The 27,667-nt window shown below is 38.2% G+C and overlaps 1 protein-coding gene across 2 annotated transcripts in view; it reads left to right on the top strand.

Annotated features, from left to right (window-relative positions):
* Positions 1-573: 573 nt before the first annotated feature.
* The window catches only part of LOC114659599 (DEP domain-containing protein 1A-like), a 50,919-nt gene continuing 23,825 nt past the window's right edge, over positions 574-27,667 (top strand). The window contains exons 1-3 of one of the 2 annotated variants that reach the window (XM_028812168.2): positions 574-815; positions 18,099-18,364; positions 23,504-23,657. In XM_028812168.2, coding sequence (XP_028668001.2) covers positions 759-815; positions 18,099-18,364; positions 23,504-23,657 — 477 coding nt within the window. In that variant the 5' untranslated portion in view covers positions 574-758. The remainder of the gene's footprint in view (positions 816-18,098; positions 18,365-23,503; positions 23,658-27,667) is intronic. The other variant, XM_051932549.1, reaches the window with a different exon arrangement.

The following is a 27,667-nucleotide window of genomic DNA, read 5'->3' on the forward strand; positions in this document are numbered from 1 at the left end:
CTTCACAGCGTGCATATAAATAGCCATTTTAACACGGATGCATTAAGTACACCGCGCGAGTACTTATGAAATGAGAGTAGTTAAGGGTTAAAAAGTAACCGGATTACACAACGCATGTTACTTATAACGCGTTAACCTCAACACTACTCCCGACATTGCTCTGCTGAGCTTAGCAGTGTACGTTCAGCTTATAACTAGCGATTTCGGAAATATCGAGACATGTCATTTTAAACAGGACAAAGAATAATGCCATCGCCCGAGCACAAGCCAATGTAAACGGGTCTTTGTTGACACTTCTACCTGTGGCAGCTGAAACCGGTGTGCAAAGCTAAGCAGGCGAACGGAGGGCATGCGCAAACTGCAAAATCCTATCGGGTTACTTGAGAAGAAATCCGCTTCTGTTTACCCAGTTTCTCTAACCGGAATAAGTGCTAACATTGCATTTCAGAAATCGAGTTTCAGTGAATAACCGAGGTTATTAAAACGCATGTAGATAGTCTTTTACAGTCAGCCCCTTCCGTCAGTCACCGCCTTTCCGGCAGCATCTCACCTTGCTATTTGTCAGTGTGTGAAAAGAGACGTGACGTGAAAGGACGTATGACCAATCAGAGGCCTTGAGGGAAGACGCTGCGAAATTTCAAACTGTATACAGTAGTGTGTGTGAGTGAGAAGGCGAAAGGAAACGCAGACGGTTAATGTGACAGCTAAAGTAGCTACACGGCTGGCTCTTTCTGCAGTAATGTTCATGTGGCATTAGGATGAGTTTCCCGGAATCCCGTATTGTGACTCCTGGGCCGTACCGCGCTACAAAACTGGTAAGGATACGGATTTTTTGTTATATTGTTTGGCTGGGCTGTCTGAGTAGTCCAGACTGCTGCGTTTGCAATGTACTGTACAGGGAAATTCATTCTGGTCTGCGGTGGAGGGGCTGTGTTTGTTTTCGATGATATTTTGTGTTGTAATGTTTGGTGAAGCTGATAATAATAGCATTTAAAAACGAAAGATTCCCTTGCGAACAGTTTTGACATGTTTTCCTTTCGGCAGCCTTAAAAACTTGTAATCACTTGGAGTAAATAATAGCAACAAAGGCGCATTTCATTGTTCGGGTTTATCCCTGTTAACGATGTATGGATGGTACTGACCAGCTTATTGTTAACCTTACTTAAAATGCAGTCTTTTTGTTCTCCAATGTGAGTGTATCTTTAATATAATGAAAGTTAAGTGCAGCTCTATATGCAGCTAATTTGCCATAACAGTCAGCACATGTTGTTTTTGGAACGTGAAATCGTGTTTTTTTTGCATGTTTTGGCATCATGTTTTGTGCTGCCATAGTATAATGCAACAATGGAAAAGTATTATTTTTTTAATAGACCTTTTAATATAAAAGTTAAAACAGGTGGTGTTTTTAAGTACAATTTTTTTCTGATAAATGAAAGGACGGTTTCCTTTTTGAGAATATGATGCACTAGAACACCCAGGCTTTTATTAGCACAACCAAGTATACTTGCCAGTCACCTTAGATAGATAGATGGATACTTTATTAATCCCAATGGGAAATTCACAAATTCCTTATTTACCAATGTGTCTTTTTCTTACAGTATTTCATAATTGCTAAGATACATTTACTGAAACTTGACACCTTTACACTGCATCCACAAAACCTCTTAACTGGTCTGGCAAAATGAGTTTCTGGTCTACGATTCAGACTTTTTTTTTTTTAAATCGGTTAATGCTTATGTGAATATTCATAATATTAAATCACAATCAATGATTTGCATTACCCAGGTTTCTGTATCAAGGTGACAATTTTGTATTCATTGCACAGGACTTGATTTTGGTCATTTTTTCACACTATTCATGTTGTCGCTTACCTCCAGTATTATTCAGTTCAAAATGCAATTGTAAGGTTAACAAAAACTAGGAAATACAATTGCATTTCTTTGGTTTTACATGTCTACCACTGAAGAATAGCTTTCTAAATTCTTTGATCTTACAAAGCTATAAACCATTCTTTTATTTTATTCAACATAATGTTTATTTAAAAGTGAATATTATATTATCACTTTGCATAGGCATAGTTAAAAGGATTTAGCATTCAACATAAACAAGACTGTTCTAGTCCAGATCTTTAGGTTTTGTACACAAAAAGCAATTTTGTATTATTCCATATTATATAAGTAAGTAAGTGAACTTTATTGTCATTCATACCATACAACAGTACAACAACGGATGCATAGCTGAACGAAATTGCGTTTCTCCAGGCTCAATGTGCAGACATAAAAGACAGGTGCATAAAAGACAAGTGCACACAAGACAACATACAGACATTACAAACATTTCACTTCTTACACAGAAAGTAGGTAAGACAGCGTAAGATGGCACAAGGCAGCACAGTACAAACAATAAAAACAAAATATATATATAAATGTAAGCCAGTCAGTGGGTGAAATATAATATGAAAGAAAATATTGCACATCGTTTCACAGTGATTGTCTATATTATATACATCTATATAGTGCAATATCACAATGTGATATTGTACGATATTACAATACAGTATAATGTAAACTTAAGATTTGTGGTAATAAAGTGCACAGTATGTAAGAGAGCAAAAGGACAAAGGTTATTTAACAGAGTTTAGTATTCTGATGGCCTGAGGGAAGAAGCTCCTGTTAAATCTGGTCGTTCTGCAGTGCATACTGGGCAGAAGTTCAAACAGCCCATGTGCCGGATGTGTGGGATCTTTTATGATCTTAATGGATCTGCTCTGGCAACGTGAGTAGTGTAATTCTTGGACAGATGGGAGTGAGGACCTGATGATATTCTCCACTGTCCTCGCCACTCTTCAAAGTGTCTCCAGTACACTTACCATACCAAACTGAGATGCTGCTGGTCAATATACTTTCTACAGTGCCTCTGTAGAAAGTTGTGAGGACAGGAGTGGGAAGGTTTGCTCTTTTCAGCCTTTGGAGAAAATGAAGTCGCTGTTGTGCCCTCTTGACAAGAGAAGTGGTATTTGTGGTCCATGTCAGGTCATATGTAATGTGCACTCACGGAAACTTGGTGCTTCTCACTGACTCCACACTGTTTCCATGGAGTGGCCGGTGTGGCATGTGCTTTCTCCTGAAGTCAACGATGATCTCTTTTTGTTTTGTTGACATTCAGTGCCAGGTTGTTTTTACCACACCAGGCAATGAGTTGATTGACTTCCTCTCTGCACGCGGAGTCATCGTCATTTACTGATGAGGCCCACTGCTGTTGTGTCGTCTGGGAATTTTATGATGAGATTTGAGTTGTAATTGGCACAGCAGTCGTGAGTCAACAAGGTGAACAGTAGGGGGCTTAGAACACAAAGCGTGATGTACAGTTAGGTCCATAAATATTTGGACAGAGACAACTTTTTCTAATTTTGGTTCTGTACATTACGACAATGAATTTTAAATGAAACAACTCGGATGCAGTTGAAGTGCAGACTTTCAGCTTTAATTCAGTGGGGTGAACAAAACGATTGCATAAAAATGTGAGGCAACTAAATCATTTTTTTTAACACAATCCCTTCATTTCAGGGGCTCAAAAGTCATTGGACAAATTAAATAATTGGAAATAAAATGTTCATTTCTAATACAGGTACTTGGTTGAAAACTCTTTGCTGGCAATGACAGCCTGAAGTCTTGACCTCCTGGACATCACCAGGGGCCTCATGTATAAACGGTGCGTACGCACAGAAATGTTGCGTACAAATGTTTCCACGCTCAAATCGTGATGTATAAAGCCAAAACTTGGCGTAAAGCCACGCACATTTCCACGGTAACTCATACCTTGGCGTACGCAATTTCTCTGCTCGGTTTTGCGGACTGGCGGCACCCAGCGCCAAAGCAGTGCTACTGTTCCTGTGTGATCACCCTTTCTTTCTTAGCTCCACATTCCTGACGCGGCTTTATAAATACACTGAAATTAACTGCATATTGTTTATTAGTGTAATGCATCTGATTGTAATTAACCTGTAGCAATATAATGGTCCAGGGAATAGCCATAGTATTCCAAATACCATAACTGCTTTAGCGTTGTTACTCTCAATGCATCTTGTTCTTCTTTCAGCTGCTCCCGTTAAGAGTTGCCACTGCGGATCATCTTTTTCCATATTACTCTCACTGCACCACTCTGAGTATTTATATCACTGTATCTGAGTGTGAATCACAGCAGCAGCTGATTGGAAAGAGAATTATCGGTATACAGTTTCAAGTACACACTACCTCAACCACGGCAAAACGCGTCAAAGCCTTTCCTGTACGGACCTCGCGTTTCAGAAACAGTTTCATCCCAAGAACTATAAACGCACTCAATCAGTCCAACAAGTGCTCCTTGCAGAACTGTTTGTACTTATAAGTACAATTACCTCACTGTAAACTTACCCTACAGCTGGATGATAAATTAGACTGGACTGCCAATACTGATGCGCTGTGCAAGAAAGCACAAAGCCGGTTATACTTCCTTAGAAGGCTGGCTTCCTTCAACATCTGCAATAAGATGCTGCAGATGTTCTATCAAACAGTTGTGGCGAGCGCCCTCTTCTACGCAGTGGTGTGCTGGGGAGGCAGCATTAAGAGGAAAGACGCCTCACGCCTGGACAAACTGGTGAGGAAGGCAGGCTCTATTGTTGGCATGGAGCTGGACAGTTTAACATCTGTGGCAGAGCGAAGGGCGCTCAGCAGGCTCCTATCAATTATGGAGAATCCACTGCATCCACTAAATAATGTCATCTCCAGACAGAAGAGCAGCTTCAGCGACAGACTGCTGTCACTGTCCTGCTCCACTGACAGACTGAGGAGATCGTTCCTCCCCCAAACTATGCGACTCTTTAATTCCACCAGGGGGGGTAAACGTTAACATTTAACATTATACAAAGTTATTGTCTGTTTTTTTTCACCTGTATTATTATCATTCTTTAATTTAATATTATTTATTGTATCAGTATGCTGCTGCTGAAGAATGTGAATTTCCCATTGGGATTAATAAAGTATCTATCTATCTATCTATCTATCTATCTATCTAATATTGCACAACCTGCGCTACTTTATAAAGCGCGTATGATGACAATATCATTTTTAAGATGAAATGCAGCAAAATATGTTGCTTATAGTATACAGATAAAACTTTAACTTCATTTAAATAATCTGCATTGTTAATAAATAAACATGTGAGGACACGGTGCCGCAGCGTATAGCTGGTTCACGGATAGCTCCTGCCTTGTGCTGTATTATTGCTGGTGCTGACGCGACATTGGAAGGATAGACGGATAGAATAATTAAACATGTACTACGAAGATATTTCAATGTTCTTTAAAAGTTTTGAAGAATCGGCATTCTAAGCTTACAGATGGCTTAACATCTATTACAGAGCTGATTGTGTGGCGATTGGGTATTTGGAGAAAGAAAAGTACGTTTGAAAGAGACAGTACTTCTGTAATAAATTATTTCATCGAAGGTCACACATGGCGCAGCAAGCCTCTTGCGTGAGATATGAACAATCACTGCGCCACCGTGTTCCCATGTTTAATAACATGCTTTCATTGCTATCATCATGAAAATGATATCACGTATACATCTCAGTATTTTAATTATTCAGAGAGCTGTAATATCTCGAATGTAATGGATTCTGTGTCCTGTCGGAGAAAGAGAAAGAACGGAAGCACGTAGTGATTCACACACACAGAGCACATAGAAGATCAAATACAGAACAAAGCATTTAACGTGCTACTTGAGAAACTAGTAAAATAAACGATTTTAAGATGAAGTTTATGATGTTCTACTTTAATGGCAAAATAAACTACGTGATTAAAGTGGAAATTTCGAGATTAAAGTTGACATTTCTGGCTTTTTTCCCCACTGTGTGCCTATTTTTTTTTTGTCTGTACTCTAATAAGCTTTCATATGACACTCAGACGGTCCGCTGTGAGTTGCCTTTTCACGGTGACTTTGATATGTGATTTCTTTTTTATTTCGGGTACTGTGCGACTTTGTGAACTCGATCTTTCGAGTTTCTCCGACACTCTGTCACTCGATCAACTTTTTTTTGTTGATTATACCACTGTTTAAACCAACAAATAGTACGTTTTTCCTTTGCCTCCACTTGGTATTCGCTGAAATTCTTATATTTTCCCCTGTGCTTTTCCCATTTCTTTTCACAGAAGGCTATTTATATTGATTTGCATATTCAAAGAGGCGTAATTCTGGGAGGAGTTGGGGCAGGACAGAAGGTGCGTGCACGTGCGTTGCGTTTTCATGCTGATCGGGATTTATGTAGTGGAAGAACGTGAAATTTTGCGTGCGCCATGCATCTGGATTTTTCTGTGCGTATGCACAATCCCGTTTTTGTGCTTATGCCATGTTATAGTGTGAGTTCTACACACGGCGTTATACATGAGGCCCCAGATGCTGGGTTTCTTCCTTTTTATTGTTCTGCCAGGCCTTTACTGCAGCGGCTTTCAGTTGCTGTTTGTTTGTGGGCCTTTCTGTGTGAAGTTTAGTCTTCAACAAGTGAAATGCCTGCTCAATTGGGTTAAGATCAGGTGACTGACTTGGCCATTCAAGAATTTTCCACTTCTTTGCTTTAATAAACTCCAGGGTTGCTTTGGCTGTATGTTTTGTCCATCTGTATCATGAAACGCCGCCCAATCAATTTGACTGTATTTAGCTGGATTTGAGCAGACAGTATGTCTCTGAGCACCTCAGAATTCATTCGGCTGCTTCTGTCCTGTGTCACATCATCAATAAACACTAGTGTCCCAGTGCCACTGGCAGCCATGCACGCCCAAGCCATCATACTCCCTCCACCATGTTTTACAGATGATGTGGTGAAACCAAGATCAACCTCTACCAGAATGATGGCAAGAAAAATGTATGGAGAAGGTGTGGAACAGCTCCTTATCCAAAGCATAGCACATCATCTGTAAAACATGGTGGAGGCAGTGTGGCTGTTGTGAAAGGGTTTCTCTTCACCATGGAAATGATTCTGCGATCATCCACCACTGTTGTCTTCCGTGGACATCCAGGTCTTGTTGTGTTGCTGAGTTCACCGGTGCTTGCTTTTATTCTCCGGATGTATCAAACTGTAGATTTTGCCACTCGTAATATTGTAGCAATTTCTCGGATGGGTTTTTTTTGTTTTCGCAGCTTAAGGATGGCTTCTTTCACCTGCATGGAGAGCTCCTTTGACCACATGTTGTTTGTTCACAGCAAAATCTTCCACATGCAAGCACCACACCTCAAATCAACTCCAGGCCTTTTATCTACTTAATTGATAAGGACATAACGACGGACTTGCCCACACCTGCCCATGAAATAGCCTTTGAGTCAATTGTCCAATTACTTTTGAGCCCCTGAAATGAAGGGATTGTGTTAAAAAATGTTTTAGTTGCCTCACATTTTTATGTAATCGTTTTGTTCACCCCACTGAATTACAGCTGAAAGTCTGCACTTCAACTGCATCTGAGTTGTTTCATTTAAAATTCATTGTGGTCATGTACAGAACCAAAATTAGAAAAAAGTTGTCTCTGTCCAAATATTTGTGGCCCTAACTGTAATTCATGTTTATAGATCATTTTAAGTTTGTTTCAGTGTTAATACAAGTAGATGTATCTGAAAATCTTTTAGGCAATTCCCTAAGGTGAAATGTGAGTACAGTACAGTCCTATAGTGGTGTAAAAAATTATTTGGAATCTCCTCCATGACTATAGCAAAAATCTGTTTAGTAGTTGAGGTGGCAAACTATGGGAGAGAATATATAGTGGGTTAAACAATTCACTATATTATTGTAGAAAAGAACATCATTTTTATAATCACTATATCTGCTGTTCTATAGAAAGTCATGACGGAAAGACTTTTTTGGTATTGTAGGGGCTTCCACATGCAAAATACTGTATACAGATGTTCCTGGTATCTTTGAATTACATTCAACTGCAATAGCCCAAAGTTGAAGTTGCTGTTTTTTTTTTTTGTTTGTTTTTTTATCCAAAATGTCATATCATCTTTTTGTTATAAGCATTAATGGACAACAAGTAGTCACTTTCGTACATCTCTTAAAACTTGGTTTCTTAAATTTGTAGGTGTAGAGTAGAAGAGTTCTGTTGCTGCGCAGTATCATCAGCATGTTAAAAACACCCCTGGGCATCTTCAGTGCTACTTGCTATTGCATACATATTGCTTGCAGGAATATTACAGTTGGACAGTCAGTTGCTTTGGCCACCATTTCCTTGTCACGTCTTCTTTTTTTCCAGTTATATTGAAAATTATGTAGACTTTTTATTGACATGTCCTTTAAATTCCACTAACTTTCATATGTGCTGTTGTGATATGTGTCACTGATATCAAGGTTAGTTCAGTTGCAATAGCTGGGTGTTAATTTACAGATTTCTTTCATTTCATATCAATATGTTTTAATACTTTTGCCCTCACACAAATGATTATATAGTATGAAGAGTGAGCACACTGACTATCCAACTGGTTTGCATTTTCTTTAATATGCATATGTTGATATTTTTTATGTGTATTTGGTTTACTTTCACTACTGTATATTGTATTATTGTTCAAATTTGTAAACCGTGGTCTTTGTGGAAATGAAAAGATGAGAGCTCCCCCTCCTTGCACCGACTTGCTCTTGTGACTGGATGAGCAGCTAAAAAGGTTTGCTAAGCCCCCAAAGCCCCTGCTATGCAAATCATTTCCCATGAGATATAAGCAACAAACTGCACAAGGATGGCATACAACAGTCATAATGAAAACAGAATGTGGCTGTCGAATCTTCACCTGTGGTGTTGTGTGTGTGTTTTTTTTTTTTATTTTAAATCTTCAGGATATCTTGCTATCGTGAATGGTGCCACTTCCACTTTAACAGCTGCTACTTCTAGCCGTGGAAGGAGGGCTCTGAGTGGTTGGGAACTATTAGCATAAATAATGAGGCAGTACTAGATGATCACATCATGCTCCGATTATGGACAACTGTATGTGCCATTTACACTGTAGGATGCCTGGGTGATGTACAGCATCCACTTAGCTTTGGTCAGTTTGACTTTGGGTGTAGTTATTTCAGATGACTGTGGACCCCACAGGGCTATTTTCATCAGAACCACTGTCAAATACAGTTGTTGGTTTTCTCAGTTCTGTTAACAACCAAATCCGTTTTCTGTTAGTTAGTTGATCTTTTTTTTTTTATTCTGAAATTCACTATACTTTATGTATTGCAGTCTTTCGTAGCATAGCAGCGTGTTTCTGTTATTCTGAAATATTTTTAAAGTCCACCTGGGCACTCTGAGCATATCTTCTGTTTAGAGTATCATATATACTGTAAATACAGTGGTACCTTGAGATATGAGTGCCCCAACATATGAGTTTTTTGAGATACAAGCCGTCACTAGGTCGATTTTGTTTGCCTTGAGTTATGAGCCAAAATTCGAGATACAAGCCATCATTCCGAGGTACTGACGACTGAGGAAGCTGCAGTTCAGCCTTGTTTTTTCTCATAAGTTTCAAAAAGGAAACATAAATGATTTCAAGATTAGTTTATCCTGGGATCAACTCAGAACAATAGACGCGTAGTGTGTGCAGAGAAGAACAAGCAGGCAAAGCGTGCTTTTGCCCTTCGGCTGCTCGGGAGGTTTCTTTCCTTTCTGAGCTCACCTTAGGACATCTGTGTTAAGGTGTGTCAGGTCAGGTGTACCACCCCAGTCAAACACCTTACCTACCTGTCTCTGTCCCCGGCGCGAGGAAGTTCGAGCTCTTGATGCTGGAAGGTGAGACGCGGGGCGATTGATCGGAAGGCAGTGAAAATCATGTGAAGGGTTCTTGTGCAGGGCTTCAGCAATAATAATTGTTCTGAAGTGCATCAAATTGCCGGTTTTTGCATTAGTGCCTTATAATGGACGGTAGAAAATGTTGAAAACGTCGAGACTGTACAGTGACACTACTTGTTCAATCTGCTGGAACATTGTGACTTATCATTTTACCATTAAGGTGAAGTGATTATTATTTTGTAGCAGAGTTGTTTGTCATGGTAAAATTACCTGTTGTCACAAACATTATACTCAAAAAGTGCACTTTATATTTTTTTGAAATATTTCTTGTGTTCAATTGCCAGATTTGAATAAATGCTTTTTTTTTTTTTTTTTTTTTTAGTAAATTTAAGTTTGTTATGATTTCCCTCTGTTTTGCATTTGTAATTTGCATTACAATTGTTGTAATAGTCGCCATTAATGAATATAAACAAAAATGATTTAATGCAGACATATGTTTCAGCCTGCAGGGACTATTAGAATCATCATATTAGTGTGATTGTATAAATTAAATGGTTAAATCAAGCATTTGTGAAGTGCTTTAGTGGAGATTTTAAAATACTGAATAATATATAATGTATCATGAAATAGCAAATATTGCAAAATGTATTTATAGGGTGTATTTACCGAGCTCCAATTTGAACACACAACCTCCGCGCTTGAAGTCTAAAGTTTTAATCACTGCACTTCATTGCTTCCTACACTGAATCAACCATATATTATATCTTTCTAATTATTTCGAAATTTGGAAAATTTTCAGTTTTAAAAGTAAGATTTTAGAAATGTTTATGTTAACTACTGTAATGCAGAGGCATGTTCCATTGAAAAGACCATTGCATGCATAAGTTAGTTCTGTATTGTTGGCTGACTGCAGGGTGGGTTATGTATTTGGAAGTCTTATGAATGCGTTTTGTTCTCCTGTGCTCATTCATCCACTGGACTCCTAAAGTTTTCTGACCCTTTTGTATCTTGTCTCTATTTGATTGAAATCAATGGATGATACGCTTGTTAACATGCCCTACAAGGAAAATTAGCCCCCGTACACTGGGTGAGAGCAAGTTCTTTCAGTGCCTGAGTGTATGGGCATATGTGTGATGGCATGTCCTGCACAGGGCTGTTATGTACAGTGCATCCGGAAAGTATTCACAGCGCATCACTTTTTCCACCTTTTGTTATGTTACAGCCTTATCCCAAAATGGATTAAATTCTTTTTTTTCCTCAGAATTCTACACACAACACCCCATAATGACAACGTGAAAAAAGTTTACTTGAGGTTTTTGCAAATTTATTAAAAATAAAAAAACTGAGAAATCCCATGTACATAAGTATTCACAGCCTTTGCTCAATACTTTGTCAATGCACCTTTGGCAGCAATTACAGCCTCAAGTCTTTTTGAATATGATGCCACAAGCTTGGCACACCTATCCTTGGCCAGTTTCGCCCATTCCTCTTTGCAGCACCTCTCAAGCTCCATCAGGTTGGATGGGAAGCGTCGGTGCACAGCAATTTTAAGATCTCTCCAGAGATGTTCAATCGGATTCATGTCTGGGCTCTGGCTGGGCCACTCAAGGACATTCACAGAGTTGTCCTGAAGCCACTCCTTTGATATCTTGGCTGTGTGCTTAGGGTCGTTGTCCTGCTGAAAGATGAACCATCTTCCCAGTCTGAGGTCAAGAGAGCTCTGGAGCAGGTTTTCATCCAGGATGTCTCTGTACATTGCTGCAGTCATCTTTCCCTTTTCCTGACTAGTCTCCCAGTTCCTGCCACTGAAAAACATCCCCACAGCATGATGCTTCCACCACCATGCTTCTCTGTAGGGATGGTATTGGCCTGGTTTCCTCTAAACGTGAGTTCAATCTTTGTCTCATCAGACCAGAGAATTTTCTTTCTCATGGTCTGAGAGTCCTTCAGGTGCCTTTTGGCAAACTCCAGGCGGGCTGCCATGTGCCTTTTACTAAGGAGTGGCTTCCGTCTGGCCACTCTACCATACAGGCCTGATTGGTGGATTGCTGCAGAGATGGTTGTCCTTCTGCAAGGTTCTCCTCTCTCCACAGAGGACCTCTGGAGCTTTGACAGAGTGACCATCGGTTCTTGGTCACTCCCTGACTAAGGCCCTTCTCCCCCGATCGCTTAGTTTAGATGGCCGGCCAGCTCTAGGAAGAGTCCTGGTGATTTCGAACTTCTTCCACTTACGGATGATGGAGGCCACTGTGCTTATTGGGACCTTCAAAGCAGCAGAACTTTTTCTGTAACCTTCCCCAGATTTGTGCCTTGAGACAATCCTGTCTCGGAGGACTACAGACAATTCCTTTGATTTCATGCTTGGTTTGTGCTCTGACATGAACTGTCAACTGTGGGACCTTATATAGACAGGTGTGTGCCTTTCCAAATCATGTTCAATCAACTGAATTTACCACAGGTGGACTCCAATTAAGCTGCAGAAACATCTCAAGGATGATCAGGGGAAACAGGATGGACCTGAGCTCAATTTTGAGCTTAATGGCAAAGGCTATGAATACTTATGTACATGTGCTTTCTCGACTTTTTTATTTTTAATAAATTTGCAAAAATCTCAAGTAAACTTTTTTCACGTTGTCATTATGAGGCGTTGTGTGTAGAATTCTGAGGAAAAAAATGAATTTAAATCCATTTTGGAATAAGGCTGTAACATAAAATGTGGAAAAAGTGATGTGCTGTGAATACTTTCCGGATGCACTGTATTTCAGCTGTCAGTAGTTAAGACCGGGAGACCATTAAATGTTAAGGTTGGTTCAAGTATTTATTGTCTTAATGCTGTATTACTCCAGTTGGATTACACTGATAAGGCCAAATTATCAAAATAATATTTAAATATAAACAAACTTATTCTGTCATCTAACAGCTAAATTTAAAGAAAAAAAATATAAAGGAGCACTTGCCATTCAGTGTACAAATATTTTGATACATTGGCAGTTTTCACGTCACAGCTTTGCAGCATTGTTAGACCTCTCTTATTAATAGGTTACTATGCAAAAAAACAAAGGCCTCTTATTCAGATCAGGTGAGGATCCACTTTGGAAGTTGAAGTTGCTCCTGTCTGATGTTTGCCTTGTGGCTAATTTCAGGTTATTAATTAATTAGTTGACAAGAGATGCACACCTACGCGCTAGTCATCGCAAAAAGGCATACAATGCAGCATCTAAATCACTTGGAGCAGCCGGCATGTCCCTTGTGATGTGATCTTCCTCTGTTATACTGTTTTCAACCTACAGCATTCTATGAACTAAACAGCAACAAATTAGAACAGTAGGTCCACAAATACTGGAATATGTGGAGTCCCCAGAGTTGTGTGCAGATGTTGTACATTTTGATAGTTTCTGCCAAGGTGGTGCACAGTAACTTGGCAAGAAAGGGTTACTGGCCATCTCCTTTAGTAAGCTCAGTATTGATTCAATGGGCCCTGAAATGGGGGGAACCACGTATAAAATGTGTTGTCATTTCTACATGGTGCGTCCAAAATTTATACAAATACACTTAAAGTCTGCAATGTGCACTTCATGTCAGAATGGTTTGATTTGTAATTTTAAACTGGGGTAAATCAAGGAAAAAAATGTATCCTTGTCCCAAGCATTATGGAGGGCACTGTATATGAAGGGGGTGTTGTGCATTGCATTGTGGACAGGTTCTTGCTCCTTGTATACTTTGAAATCATTCCAACTAAATTAACATAGATAGTTGCTATCAATCATCAGTTTTGTTGAGGCAGTAACCAGCTGTCAATGGAATAGTACTCTCAGTTAAAATTTTCAATTTCATCAGGCCTATTTAGAGCTGTCAAGCATGTGAGAGGGGTTTGGAGTTCCTGAAGTAAACTAATATAAGCACAAGGGTCAAATGCAAATTCCTTCCAGCATCAGTTGGATGCTGAATCAAAGGGTCGTACTTGTGCAAGGGATTGCCTTATATCCCCAGAGGCTTCGTTGTGAGTTGTTACGTACTGCTCGGTGTAAAAATTGCCTTGGCCACCCAAGCCAAACAGTCCTTAACCCAATTATCTTTTGGTATTTTTCCGTCCAACTGTTTTAACTCTAGACCATCCTCAAGGAAATGTGAGACACACACAGACAGACAAAGAGACAGACACACACCCATCATCGAGATATCAATGTTTCCAGCATCAGGGGACTCTAAAACGTCAATCCATCAAAAATCGATTGTCGAAGTTTTGGCAGATCTACAGCTTTTGCTCTTTCCCCATAGACCAGGAGTCCTCAATCACGGTCCTGGAGGGCCGCAGTGGCTGCAGGTTTTTGCTCCAACCCAGTTACTTAATACAGAGCACTTATTGCTCAAGTAACACTTCTGCTTCATTTTAGTTGTCTCACTCGTTAAGATTTTGAACCCTTATTGCTTATTTTAGACTTAAACAGCTGTATTCTCGGTTTTTAATTGCTCCTAATTTGCAATAACATGCAAATGACAAAAGAGACCAGCATTTCTCCATTTCACTTGTTTCCATTTACACCTGTGTGTATTTATCATACACTATTGGGTTTAATTACATACTTGGAAGTAAAGTGAAGAGAAAAAAGTGAAGGACTGAGAATTACTCATCCATTTTAGCCTTCAGATCATTTGGATGATATCCTTAGAAAGGATATATAGGATATAAGAATGACTTGACATGGCAGAGTTAAAACACTAACAAGCCATGAAATTAAATTATTGGCAAGAATTGCTTTCTAATTAAGCAACCGGGTTAGGAAAAAAACCTGCAGCCTCTGCGGCCCTACAGGACTGTGAGTGAGGACCCCTGCCATAGACAATAGGTTTTTGGGGTGGGGGGGGGGTATTCCAAGACAAAAATTATTTTTTGCACACTGCCTGATGATGATGCTGCCTAATATGTATCTGGAGTTCACCAAAGCACAGTGAATAATTTCTTCAGTTCGTGAAACCACAAATGATTTTCTTTATCTCATCAAGTAACAGTCTGATCCCAGTCCTTTCACCAACCCAAAAAATATCCTGCTGTAAAATGTGTGTGTGTATATACTGTATTGGTGTTGTAACCACAAGGGGACACTATTGAGCCCAACACCACAGACACAATAGAACCCAGCACAACTTTAATCTCAAATGAATTATTTTATTTGACAATAAGCAGCCTTTCAAATGAGCATCCACCAGACCAAGACAAGAGTGTAGATATAATGAATAAGTACTGTATTTCTCTCTTTTCCTCATCCAAGTGAGTTTTGGCTGCTGCCTCCCAACTCTGACTCTCTTGAGGGCATGCGGCGGGCTTCTTTTAAATTAGATCTGGGAATGCTTTTGGTGTTGCAGCAGTGGTCCTCTGGGGCACTTCCCGGCTGTAAGAAATCCAGGGAGGTCTTCCACCAGCACCACCCTCTTGTAACACCCAAGGACCCTGACAGGGCTGCTCTTCTGCACTCTACCTTACATTCAACCCTGTGGGATTTCTAACTTTGGACCAGCCTAGAGGGACACAGCCTCCTACAGTGTGGGGGAATGAACTGCCTCTGGCATCCATGTTTGCCCAGTTCGTTCATTATCTTCTCACCCTGACTGAGATAAGGATCGCCACCCAGGTTTGCAGTTCTTTCTGAGCTATCCTTCCATTTTGGCCTCCGACCCAGTTGGAATGCCAGTCCAATTGTGTGTATGCATATATACACACACCCCTGAGTATAACGAATGTTAAGCGTGTGATAACTTAAACAATCATGGTAATATGCCACTTTTTTGACCCCCCCGTGTACGTGTAGAGGTGAGCTATTCAGGGAATCACATAATTTCTTGTTTGTTTTCAGTCATAAAACTGGGGGAAGTTGCTCAAAAATGGTTTATTTACTGACTTTCATCACTCAGTACAGTACTCTTACTGCTGCTACTTGCATTTTTATTTATTTATTTTTTTTTTATATGTGTTTTTAATTGCCTTCCTCATCCCCATAATATTTTGCCATCTCTCTATTTACACATTTTCACAACTGATTTGCAGTCTGCCAGAGCACATGTATTTTTGGTTTACTGTATATATTTGCAGATAAGTTCTCCCACGGATCAGTCGGGGCTTGACTTTACTGTATATTTTCTGATATTTTATAATGTCGGTCGTACAAGTCGAATGCGGAAAACTCATGCTATTAGTCAAGGAGATTATGATATGCTAATGCCCACCTGACAGAGTAATCGCGGAGCACGCTGCCTTTTTTTCCTATGTATTGTGCCTATAATACCCGAACTATTCCGAAGCAACATTTGCACTGTTTTGTTTTTTGTATCTGACACCCTCATACACCTTTATCGTACGAACATCCCTTATCTACAATGGAGCATTCGATAAGAAGAAAATATGAAGCTTGTTTTAAATTAAAAGTCAAAATTGGTAACTGCGCTACTGCAACAAAATTTGATGTGTCTAAGAAACTGATGCAAGATTGGAGGAAGCAAGAAATGTAAAAAAAAAAAAAAAAAAAGTGTCGCATTTTTGAACAGTCGTGTGAGTCAGGTTCTGATTTTATGATCGATTTTTCAGGTTTCGAAACCCGACTTATACACGACTATATACGGTAAACAGAGTTTAAAATGAAATGCAGCAGTTTCTCCATATCTTGAACTCGAGAATGTGTTGGATACTATCTGCAAAGGATATTACTGTTTGTGAAAGTACTTTGTTTGTAATGAGCTGGTGAGCAATGCAAAGGCAGCTTGCTAGTTTTGAACCCAGGATTCTGAATCTGCGATTCGGTGCAGTGGTACCCAAAACGCTGCCATAGTGTTCAAATTGTACTTTCATATTGTTTCTCTTTATATTGTTTTCAGTACCTTTCAACATTATACATACCTAGATTTCATGCACACTATGATCAATCATCTCACAAATAGCCTTCTTTCATATAAAACTTGATCCTAAAAAATAATTTCCAGAAAGAAATGAATTAGTACCATAAGGTTTACAAATTATCTGATGTTGTCTGAATACCTTTTTTGTTTTGTTTTGTTGTACAATTTTATATCTTTCAGATATGTCCATCTGAACTTGTGAACTATTAAACAATCTAGACCAGGGATTCTCAAACTTGGTTTTAGGGACCCACTGTGGCTTTAGGCTTTTGTTCCAACCAGCTTCCAGTTTTAATTGGAATCCTGGGCTAATTAAGTGAACTGTTATTTCCCAGATTCTGTGTTATGGTAATATAGAAATTGGAAAACTAAGTTTGGCAAGAATTTTTTTATTAAAATGTAATAACATTTCTTTAACAATATTATCATCTTCATTTTCGTTCTACTTTTCCAGGTGTTCTAATTGTTTAATTAATCCATTATTGACTAGTTAGTGGGTCTGACATTAAAGTATTTTCAGCCATTCATGATTTAGTGTTGTTTGCCTGTGTGTCTGCTCTGCTCATTTTTAATTGTCATCATTAAGATACAATGAAGGGAGCAAACTGCACAGAGAAAGGGCAACATATAATCTACCAAAGAGAGTTAACCATTTAAATCTATAGTAAAAATAGAAATATTTCTAAATGGTTATAAATTTAAAAATCATGCTGCTGTGGTTTTCTGAATGTAGAATAAGAGAAAAGGTAGTTGTCACTGATCATGTATCTAGTTGAAACAAAAACCTGAGGCCACAGTGGGCCTCCAGGACCGAGTTTCAGAACCGCTGATTTAGAATACTATTAACCACAATTCAAATTTAGAAATCAAATTTAGAAATGTTTGGCTGGCTATGGCTATCTTTGGTGCTCAAACCTGGCAGAGTATTTTGAGTATGATCATATCTTTAAAATTAATATATGTATCCTTGCCAAAAAGACCAGTTTACAGGAAGCCTTTTATTTCTAAGTTATATAGTGACAATTAACCATCCATCCATCCATCTCCTGAACTTCCAAAACAAACAGACCAATGTTATGTGTAAACCATATTTCCCATCTCTTCTTACAGTTGTGGCTTTTATTATGGATTTTGTTACTTATAGTGACTGTTTTGCCTGCTGCTGAGTCCACCCAACCCCCCCAAAAAATAGCCTGTGTGATTCCGTATTGAAAGATTACACTTTGTAATGCAAAAAATTTGAGATGAATTTTCCATAGGAGATAGTGATAAAATATTTACCCCTCCAGCTGTGCTGACTTTGCCTAAATACTAAGCTTATTTATTGCTAAATCAATATGGCATAGTAGTTGGGTGGCATGAATAAGTGTTGTTTTTTTTCTTCTCTGTTTTTGTTTTCTAACATTAATACTTTTTATAACAGTGGAATGAAGTTACCAAGTTTTTCCGGGCTGGCATGCCCTTGAAGAACCACAGACACAATTTCCGAAGATACGGAAACTGTTTCACTGCTTCAGCAGCTGTAGACTGGTTGCATGAACTGCTGAAAAACAACAGCAATTTTGGGCCCGAAGTTACCAGGCAGCAAACAGTCCAGCTTTTAAGGAAGTTCCTAAAGAATCACATCATTGAAGATATTAAGGGAAAATGGGGCACTGAAAATCTTGAAGATAACAGTCAGCTATACAGGTATGTTCTAATCTTATGTTTTACTCTATTCTGTCTTCCTTGATTCTTATGTTAAGTAGGTGATCTGGAAATTTTGGGTAAACAAAAATTTTGAATACCAAAACCATTTAAATCTGTATTTCATTATTTGAGTTTTTCTTTCTCTTTTCTAAAATCTGTCAGTTACATAATGTAGTTTGTCTTTATAATTGCATACAGAAAACAAATTACAAAAGATCACTTTATAAAAAATACACTTATAGCCATTAAATTATTTTTGTATAAATAGAATTATGCATGTACATTTATTTACACACTACTTCTAGAGCACAATACTTTAAAATGAGTTCATCAAGAACATGGGGACACAGTTGGAAACCTGTGAAGTGTAAATTTCACACAAACATTTGGAAGTTTTTCTTTACACAAAGAACCACCGACACATGGAATAAGTGACTAAGTAATGTGGTAGACAGTAGGACTTTAGGGACTTTCAAAACTCTTTTTGATGTTATTCTAAAAGAATTAAGTGGATAAGACCAGCGAGCTTTGTTGGGCTGAATGTCCTGTTCTTGTCTAGATTGTTCTTAAAGTCCTTGACTGTAGTGCCAGAGATGACTGAATTCTATTTTTCATTTAGGCTTCAATCACATAGGTAATTCTATAAAGAGTAACATAAATAATTTCAATGCTAACACAATATAGTCAAAGGATTAGACAGATTGTGTATTTTCATTTATGTAGTCCAAACTAAGTGAATGTGAAATGGATAGAAATGTTTTGATCAGTCAATAATTTGTGATCCACTATTTGTTACTTACTTTTGTACAGTACAACTTATGGAAGTAAAGGAAAAGTATTTGAACCCATCTCCCTGAAATCAATCACAGCACATACACAGTTTGACTGTTTCTTTAATTACTGGTTTTAATCGATCTTAAACTCCCATCCCCTTGGTTAGTTTTGTTTTACAGTTACTGTGGTAATTTCCAAAAGATTTATAATCTGATCTTTTTTTTTTTCTTTCTCTCCTGAAGAACTACTACATAGCTATTTATAGTCCAAATAGAATACATTCACAACTACTTGTAACAAACAGATGCTGAGAAATGATTGATAACACACTTATTATGTTAGTTTTTTTTTTTTTTTAAACTAAATCAAGGGGTACCAAGTAGAAGTACATGCATTGATGAGAATGATAAAATCTAGGTGGTAACGTCCCACAAACATTAGTGTATCATGGACATGCTTACTACAGCATTGAGGAGACACAGCTTGCTGGCTGTGGTTTATTGTTATGTTGCCATGAAAGGAAATTTAGTAGAAAATTAGGAAGTAGTTGTGTTACCTAAAGCATACATATATTTCATCTTAGTCTAAAATCCACGTATGCATCAGTTTCTTTAGAACTTGCTTATTCCGGCAATGATAATGGGAAACCATACTCTCCAGAGTCTTTCTCTACCAGCAGTGGGGGTGAGGGAGTTAAAAGGTTTTCATTTAAACAAATAGGTTAAATGCATTTTGATTCAAAAATTATTTTCCTTGTTTCTCAATTCAAATTAACTTTAACTTTAAATGTTTAAACAGCGCATAACACTGTACTACCTACAGTACTCTAAAGAATATGCAAAAGTATCAGGACCTTTTTTAATTTAAAAAAAATGGTGGAAATTTATATTTGAACAAATACAATATAAATAAAAATATTATAAAAATTAATCATAACAGACATCCATTTAGATCCATTCCATGCCAGGAAACGATTTATTTATTTTGTCTGGCTTTAATGCAGTGGCCATACTTAACAGGTGCTAATGGCACAGGTGTACAGTGATCCCTCGCTATATCGCGCTCCACCTTTCGCGGCTTCACTCTATCGCGGATTTTATATGTAAGCATATTTAAATATATATCACGGATTTTTTGCTGGTTCGCGGATTTCTGCGGACAATGGGTCTTTTAATTTCTGGTACATGCTTCCTCAGTTGGTTTGCCCAGTTGATTTCATACAAGGGACGCTATTGGCAGATGGCTGAGAAGCTAGATTGCTTACTTTTCTCTTTCTCTTGCTCTGACTTTCTCTGATCCTGATGTATGGGGATTGAGCAGGGGGGCTGTTCGCACACCTAGACGATACGGACGCTCGTCTAAAAATGCTGAAAGATTATCTTCACGTTGCTATCTTTTGTGCAGCTGCTTCCTGAAACCACATGCTGCACAAAAGCTCGAAGGGCACGTATTGATTTTTGACTGAAAAACACTCTGTCTCTCTCTATCTCTCTCTCTCTCTCTCTCTCTCTCCCTCTCCCCCTGCTCCTGACGGAGGGGGTGTGAGCTGCCGCCTTCAACAGCTTTGTGCCGCGGTGCTTCGCATACTTAAGCCAAACAGCCCTATTGATTTGTTTGCTAGAGATTGTTTTCTCTATCTATGTGACATTCTGTGCTCCTGACACGCACTCCTTTGAAGAGGAAGATATGTTTGCATTCTTTTAATTGTGAGACAGAACTGTCATCTCTGTCTTGTCATGGAGCACAGTTTAAACTTTTGAAAAAGAGACAAATGTTTGTTTGCAGTGTTTGAATAACGTTCCTGTCTCTCTACAACCTCCTGTGTTTCTGTGCAAATCTGTGACCCAAGCATGACAATATAAAAAATAACCATATAAACATATGGTTTCTACTTTGCGGATTTTCTTATTTCGCGGGTGGCTCTGGAACGCAACCCCCGCGATGGAGGAGGGATTACTGTATATCACTTTTTTTTTTTTTTTTAACAGTTTTGCTCTTCCCTTCAACCAAAAGATTGGGCCTCGTGCTATGCCCAGTACCTGTAAATATTTCTCAGGTTTCTTGTTTACATACATACATACTAGGGGGCTTTGCTTGCCAACACCCCCTGCCTGCGCTATGCGCCAGCAACTTCGCGTCTCTGCTTCTCGCGTATGTGGATTTCACTTTCACCAAACAACAAACCTTTTAATTCTCGCAGATAAGCAACTACTTTTCCCTGATGGCAACACAAATTAGACAATCTACAAGTCTCAGACTTAAAGTTTAAAGCCAAACAATAGCTACATTCTTCTGTCATATCACGTATGTCCATATATTCGATCTCTTTTTGCTTTTCCCTTTTCATCAGTATCGCTTTGAATTTTGATTCCGTGTTTGGAATTACATTGAGAGAACGCAACATAAGACTGCCCATGAGTGAATACAGGAGGTCCTCGGGTTACGATGTCTTGACCTATGACGTTTAAAGTTTATAACGCTCACTCCCATAAAAACTTAGAAAAAAAAAAATGAGACGTGAGTGTTTCGGCTCGCCGTTAGCGTTGTACTTACGGACCACGTGGGCGAACTAGTTTGGTTGCACACAGCACAAGTGTTCCGTTTATGTTGCTTTGTTTGGTGACTTTTTGGCCCTTATCATGGCTCCTAAGCAAAAGTCAGAGTCTTCAGATGGTAGTGCTTCCAAGAAGAGGAAATGGAAGTGAAATTAGACATTGTAAAGAGATCAGAAGGAATAAGGATTTTTTTACACTCATTTTTTGTCATTTTTTTCTGTTACTGTAATTTATGTCCTTTTCCTTTTTCTGTGGCTTAGTTGTGTTTTTATGTTCTAGATTATGATTTTGCAAATGTGTTAGGATAGGTAAGTGATTTGGACTAGGGTGTGTTTCGACTTACACCAAAATTCGAGTTACATCACTGTTGTAGGAACGGAACTGTGTCATAACCTGAGGACCCCTGTATCGTTTCCTTCTCTCTACACGAACTGTGTCTGACAATAGCATTCACACAAATGAGAAATGATTGAACCGTGTGCGTGGATGTAAATGTTTTAAATGTGGGCAGGACTTTTCCAAATCTCTTTGCATAAGCTCTTGTCTCGCAGGGCTTAAAATTTTCTCTCACGGAATTTCACTTTCACTAAACAACAAATCTTTTAATTCTCGCGGGTATGCCTCTTCATTGGGAAGAAACACTACTTTTCCCTCGTGGCAACACGAATTAGATGATCTACAAGTCTCCGACTTTAAGTTTAAATCCGAACAATATATTTGATCTCTTTTCGCAGTTCTGTTATTTCACAGAATAATAATTTCCTTTTGTTTGCGCTAATGCAATCTTTACTATCATTTTTTTGAGACTTTCGAATTTTCGTACTTCCATTATCTCTAACCTGCTCTGCATGTGTATCACGCCAAAATTTTTGAATTCTTTACAATGGTCTACTTTGTCATCTACTCTTTGTCTTTTATTTCTGGTGCCGAGCGTGGTTACATCTCTTGGCACAAAGTCTCATCTCGTGGGACGTGAAAGTGTCTCTCTGAGAAAGTCACATCTCATCTCTCTTTCCAAGATTTTTGTATTTTATTTTATATATAAATGAATGGGGGGGGGGGGGGGGGGGGGGGGGGGGGGGGGGGGGGGGGGGGGGGGGGGGGGGGGGGGGGGGGGGTTGTGAAGTTTATAAAAAAGACAGTACAGTTAAAGTGTGCTGTACTGTTCTTAGTGTGAATTGACAGACTTGTTTGAAATATGGTAGAAAAATCCACACAGACGCTGGGAAAATAACTGCAATGACCAGTTCACCTAAGCAGTACATATTTTGGGATGTGGGAGGGAAAACTGGAGTACTCTAAAGCATATTCAGACTCCACACAATTACCAGATGTGATACTCAAACCCAGAATGGCTCTGTCCATGAAGCAGCTGTTCTATCCACTATGCTAGCATGCTGTACTACTTGTAATACACAATTTTACTACCTTTTTATTTTACCTAAGTTAAGTTAGAGTAAAAGTCATGTCCCACATAAGCAAAAATGTGTTAATCTGGAACACTTAACAAAAAATCCTTCAGTCAGTTCATCCCACTTTTTTTTTTTTTTAATATGAAAATAAATTTGAAGTATGTCACCAGTTTACAATAATATGGAATGTTTAACTGCTGTAAATAATGAACACATGCAATTTTATTGTATTTTTTTCTGTTAAATATATAAATCTTGTATTTTATACCTAGCTTTAGTTCATCACTCTTGTGAATTTTTAGTGCTTAACTTTTTTGCAGCTAATATTACTTGAAATTATGAAAAAATGTGCTAACTGTTAAGGTGTGGAATTTATTTTTCATATATAATTTCAACAGGTTTCCTTCAACATCTCCCCTTAAAACCCTTCCAAACCCTCCTTCAAATGTAAAAAAGAGAAGTCAATATGGATCGATTAAGGATAAAGATGGATTCCTTAGAATTTCTCAGCTGTACAAAAGAAACTCTAAGAAATTTGAAAATGAACAACAGGTAGGTCCCAAACCTTACTTCCACACTATAATAATTTTGTTTAATATTTTTCATTATTTCTTCACAAACATGGTATATATGCATTTGCCCTGAGAAATTCTGTTCTCAAGGCAAGCATTTTCTACAAAATAAAAAAAAAACGTTGCCCTTACTGGTTCTTTACAATAGAGGCTAATGGAGCCTGTGGCATCACTGGAAAATAAAATACGAAATCTATTTATGAGCTTAACCCATCCCATCTCATCCTTTTTTTCCCCCTTTAATTTAAATGATAAGCATGATTACATAAATTGCTGCTAAAATTTTCATTTCCAGACAAGACTAAATGTGGCGTTGTAACGCTATGAGCCAATTTCATGAGTAGTTTTTACTCAAGCTTTTATCAAGTATTATTGTGCTCTCTTAATTAATGTGCCTATTTACTCAAAGTGCAGTTTTATTGTGGCACCATTACAGTTATGGCATTCTAGTACAGACTTGGTACTGAAAATCCATCCAGAAAATTTCTGTTCCCCCGCGCCCCCAGTCATTGGACAGTTCAATTACAGATATATTGTGAAATTCATACTTCTGGGGAAAAAAAATATTAATGAAAAATATCCATATATTTTACTTATTTTATATGTACTACTGGATAACTGACATGAGTAATGTGTGATTTATTTATTTATTTATTTATATTATATATATATATATATATATATATATATATATATATATTATATATATATATATATATATATATATATATATATAAAATAAATTTCCATGGACTTTTTTCATTGTTTGCTGTCATACTGCTCTGGTCACCACTGGGTTGTTGTATATCATACTTTTTAACTCCTTTTTTTTTTTTTTTTTTTTTAATTCTTTTATTGAATTTATTAAAAGCATATAACATTACAAAACTAAATTAAATTCAAATCAATCCCCACCCATGAGAAAGAGAGGAAGGCCAACAGCCAAAGTAAAACTATTGAGAGCAGTAAAGAGAGAAACAAGTCTTATCTCCCCCCCCCCCCCCCCCCCCCCCCCCCCCCCCCAAATAAATGCTTATTCTAAAATATTATCGATTAGGTCCTGCCAGGTTTTAAAAAAAATTTGAACAGATCCTCCAATTGAGATTTTGATTGTTTCCAATTTCAAAGATTATATAATGCCACTTACCCACTGACTTTAAAGAGGTGGGTTAGGATTTTTTAAACTCATTTTGCATGAAAATGTAAGATTATTTTTTTGTCTCAGCCATCATTGCAAATTACATGGGGTAAGTAACAAAAAGTATATGTTTGGTAGGAGTATTCCTTTTTAAGACTTCGGACAAGAGCCCTTTTTTTATCCACTCTCACACTTTATTTCAAACTTCAAGGGAAAAGAATGAAAAACTGGGAAAACTTCATTTCACAACTAACACAGCATTGACTCTTCACAACAGAGCGTGCTCTTTCTGTGTACAAGGGCTTAGCAGAAGTCAGTAATATTGTCCTTTGATTACGTGATCTCCTGTAGTTTTTAATTTTTTTTTTACATTTTTTTTTACCCTGATCAAACTGCAACATCCTAAAAGAAATAAATCTATCAAGATGAGTTCTTTTCATGAGAACAGCAAAAAGAGCCCATCTGAGAAATGAGGAGGATGCCTTAAAGTTTTGTTTATTGTGAGAGGCATAAGGTCAAAACATTTTTAGTACCCTGTCACTTGTTTTCAGTGATAACATTTAACACAGTTAAGCTTTCTAGAGGCAAAATATTTACCCTGTTGGTCACAAAATTGTTAAAAATGCTTGGCAGTTCTCTGTGTCCTGTCCCATCTTCACACCTTGAGTTTAAACTTTATTAACCATCACCATAAATAAAGTGTGCCCTTTTGCATATCAATTTCTTTTGTGGCATTAAAGAACCCAAGTTATTTTGAAATCTCCTGATACCACAATGACAATTATTAAAGTTGCATTTTTGTTTTGGTTTTACATTCATAAATGGGTAGCGGAGTCTACAAACATTTTATCCCATCTCAGTATTTACATTGCCCACTTTCCCCAGTTTTACATCCTAAGTGGTTATAGTTAACAAAGTTAATCAAATGAACAATTTAATAAATTTCACAGTGATGTAAAGTGTAATTTGCAGTCCAAAGGTAGAGAAGTCTGTAGGTATAATAAGCCTATCTCCGAATGCATGCAAGTAATTGCTGGGTATCTGTCTAGACCAGGGGTGTCAAACTCATTTTGGTTCAGGGGCCACATACAGCCTAATTAGATGTCAAGTGGGCCGGAGCAGTATTCATAACATAATTACCTATAAATAATAGTAAGTCCATGTTTTTTCCCTTTGTTTTCGTGCAAAGAAGTACAAGTACATTAGAAAATCTTCATATTTAATGAAATGTTTTACAAAACATATCAACATATCAAAACATATAAACAACCTCAGATTTCTTAAAACAAGTGTTTGCACAAATACAAACAAAACTTTAAGTCAGAGGTATTTGGAACTGAAAAATATAGTACTGCACCTTAAAATTTATAGCATTACATGAATAGGATTCCACCAAACCAAACTCTTTTGTAGTGAAGCTGTTAACTTACATTAAATTTAACATTTTTTAACTATTTCTACAGCAAGAATTCATTTTCACTGAACTGAATTCTTTAAGTGCAATCGGTGTCTGAAGCAATATTGTAAAGGAGTTAGTCACATCTAGACTACTTTGTTTTTGCTCCTGAAACTTGGCATCTTTTGGTCTGCACAAGTGCATCAATATCAGGTGTCATGTCCTGACTAGTAGCCAATCTCAGAATGTCATCTAAGTGCTTGTTTGTGAGCCTTGAGCGCAATTTTGTTTTATTGATGTTCATTACTGAGAAAACTTGTTCACAAAGGTAGGTTGTCCCAAAAATGCACAAAATTTTTGCAGCCAGGGCTGTTAATTTGGGGTACCCTGGCAAGAGATATTGATAAAATGTGTCCAAGCCCACTGAGGCAAACTTGCCCTTCAAATCTGCATCACATTGCAAATCAATTATCTCTAGTTGGATGTCGACAGGGACATCAGAAGCTTTGACTGTGAAGGGTGAGCGAAAAACTGCAAATTCTTCCTCGAGTTCACCAAAGATCTGAAACCGTTTCTCAAACTCACACAGCAATCCTGCAATCTTGTCTTTATACCGTTTCATGTCAGCATTAATGCCTGCTGCACATACCTCTCTTAGGCAAGGGAAATGTGCAGGGTCACCACTTGACAGCTGTGTCTCCCACAAAGTCAGCTTCAACTTGAATGCACATATGCTGTCATAAAACTGTGTGACAACTTTTTTGCGGCCTTGCAACATTTTGTTCAGAATATTCAAGTGCTCTGTAATATCCACCAGAAATGCAAGGTCCTGCAGCCATTCCTGACATTGTAATTCCATCACTGGATTTCCTTTTTTCTCCATGAATTGTCCGATTTCCTCGCGTAGATCAAAGAAACGCCTCAGCACAGCACCTCTGCTTAACCACCTTACTTCAGTGTAGTATGGCAGGGTATTAGTAACGTGATTGTCACTGAGAAGGCAGTCAAACTGACAATGATTCAGGCCTCTGGCTCGGATGAAATTAACAGTTCGGACAACCACCTCCATGACGTGATCCATTTTTAACGACTTGCAACACAATGCCTCCTGGTGCAAAATACAGTGAAACGTCCAGGAACCATCTCCTCCATTAGCGGCTTGTACTTTCTCTCTGAATTTTGTCACAACACCTGCTTTTCTTCCGATCATTGATGGCGCGCCATCTGTAGCCAGGCTGACGGCGCGGGACCAGTCCACCCCGACTCTGTCCAGCGCGCCAACCACAGAGCCGAAAATGTCCTCAGCTGTTGTGGTGTCACTCATAGGCACCAACTCAAGGAACTCCTCAGTGACGGTCAATGTGTCATCAACTCCACGAATAAATATGGCCAGTTGAGCAACGTCTGTAATGTCAGTGCTCTCATCAATTGCAACAGAAAATGCAAGAAATGACTT

The sequence above is a fragment of the Erpetoichthys calabaricus genome, chromosome 10 (assembly GCF_900747795.2).
Source record: "Erpetoichthys calabaricus chromosome 10, fErpCal1.3, whole genome shotgun sequence".
Classification (NCBI taxonomy): Eukaryota; Metazoa; Chordata; class Cladistia; order Polypteriformes; family Polypteridae; genus Erpetoichthys; species Erpetoichthys calabaricus.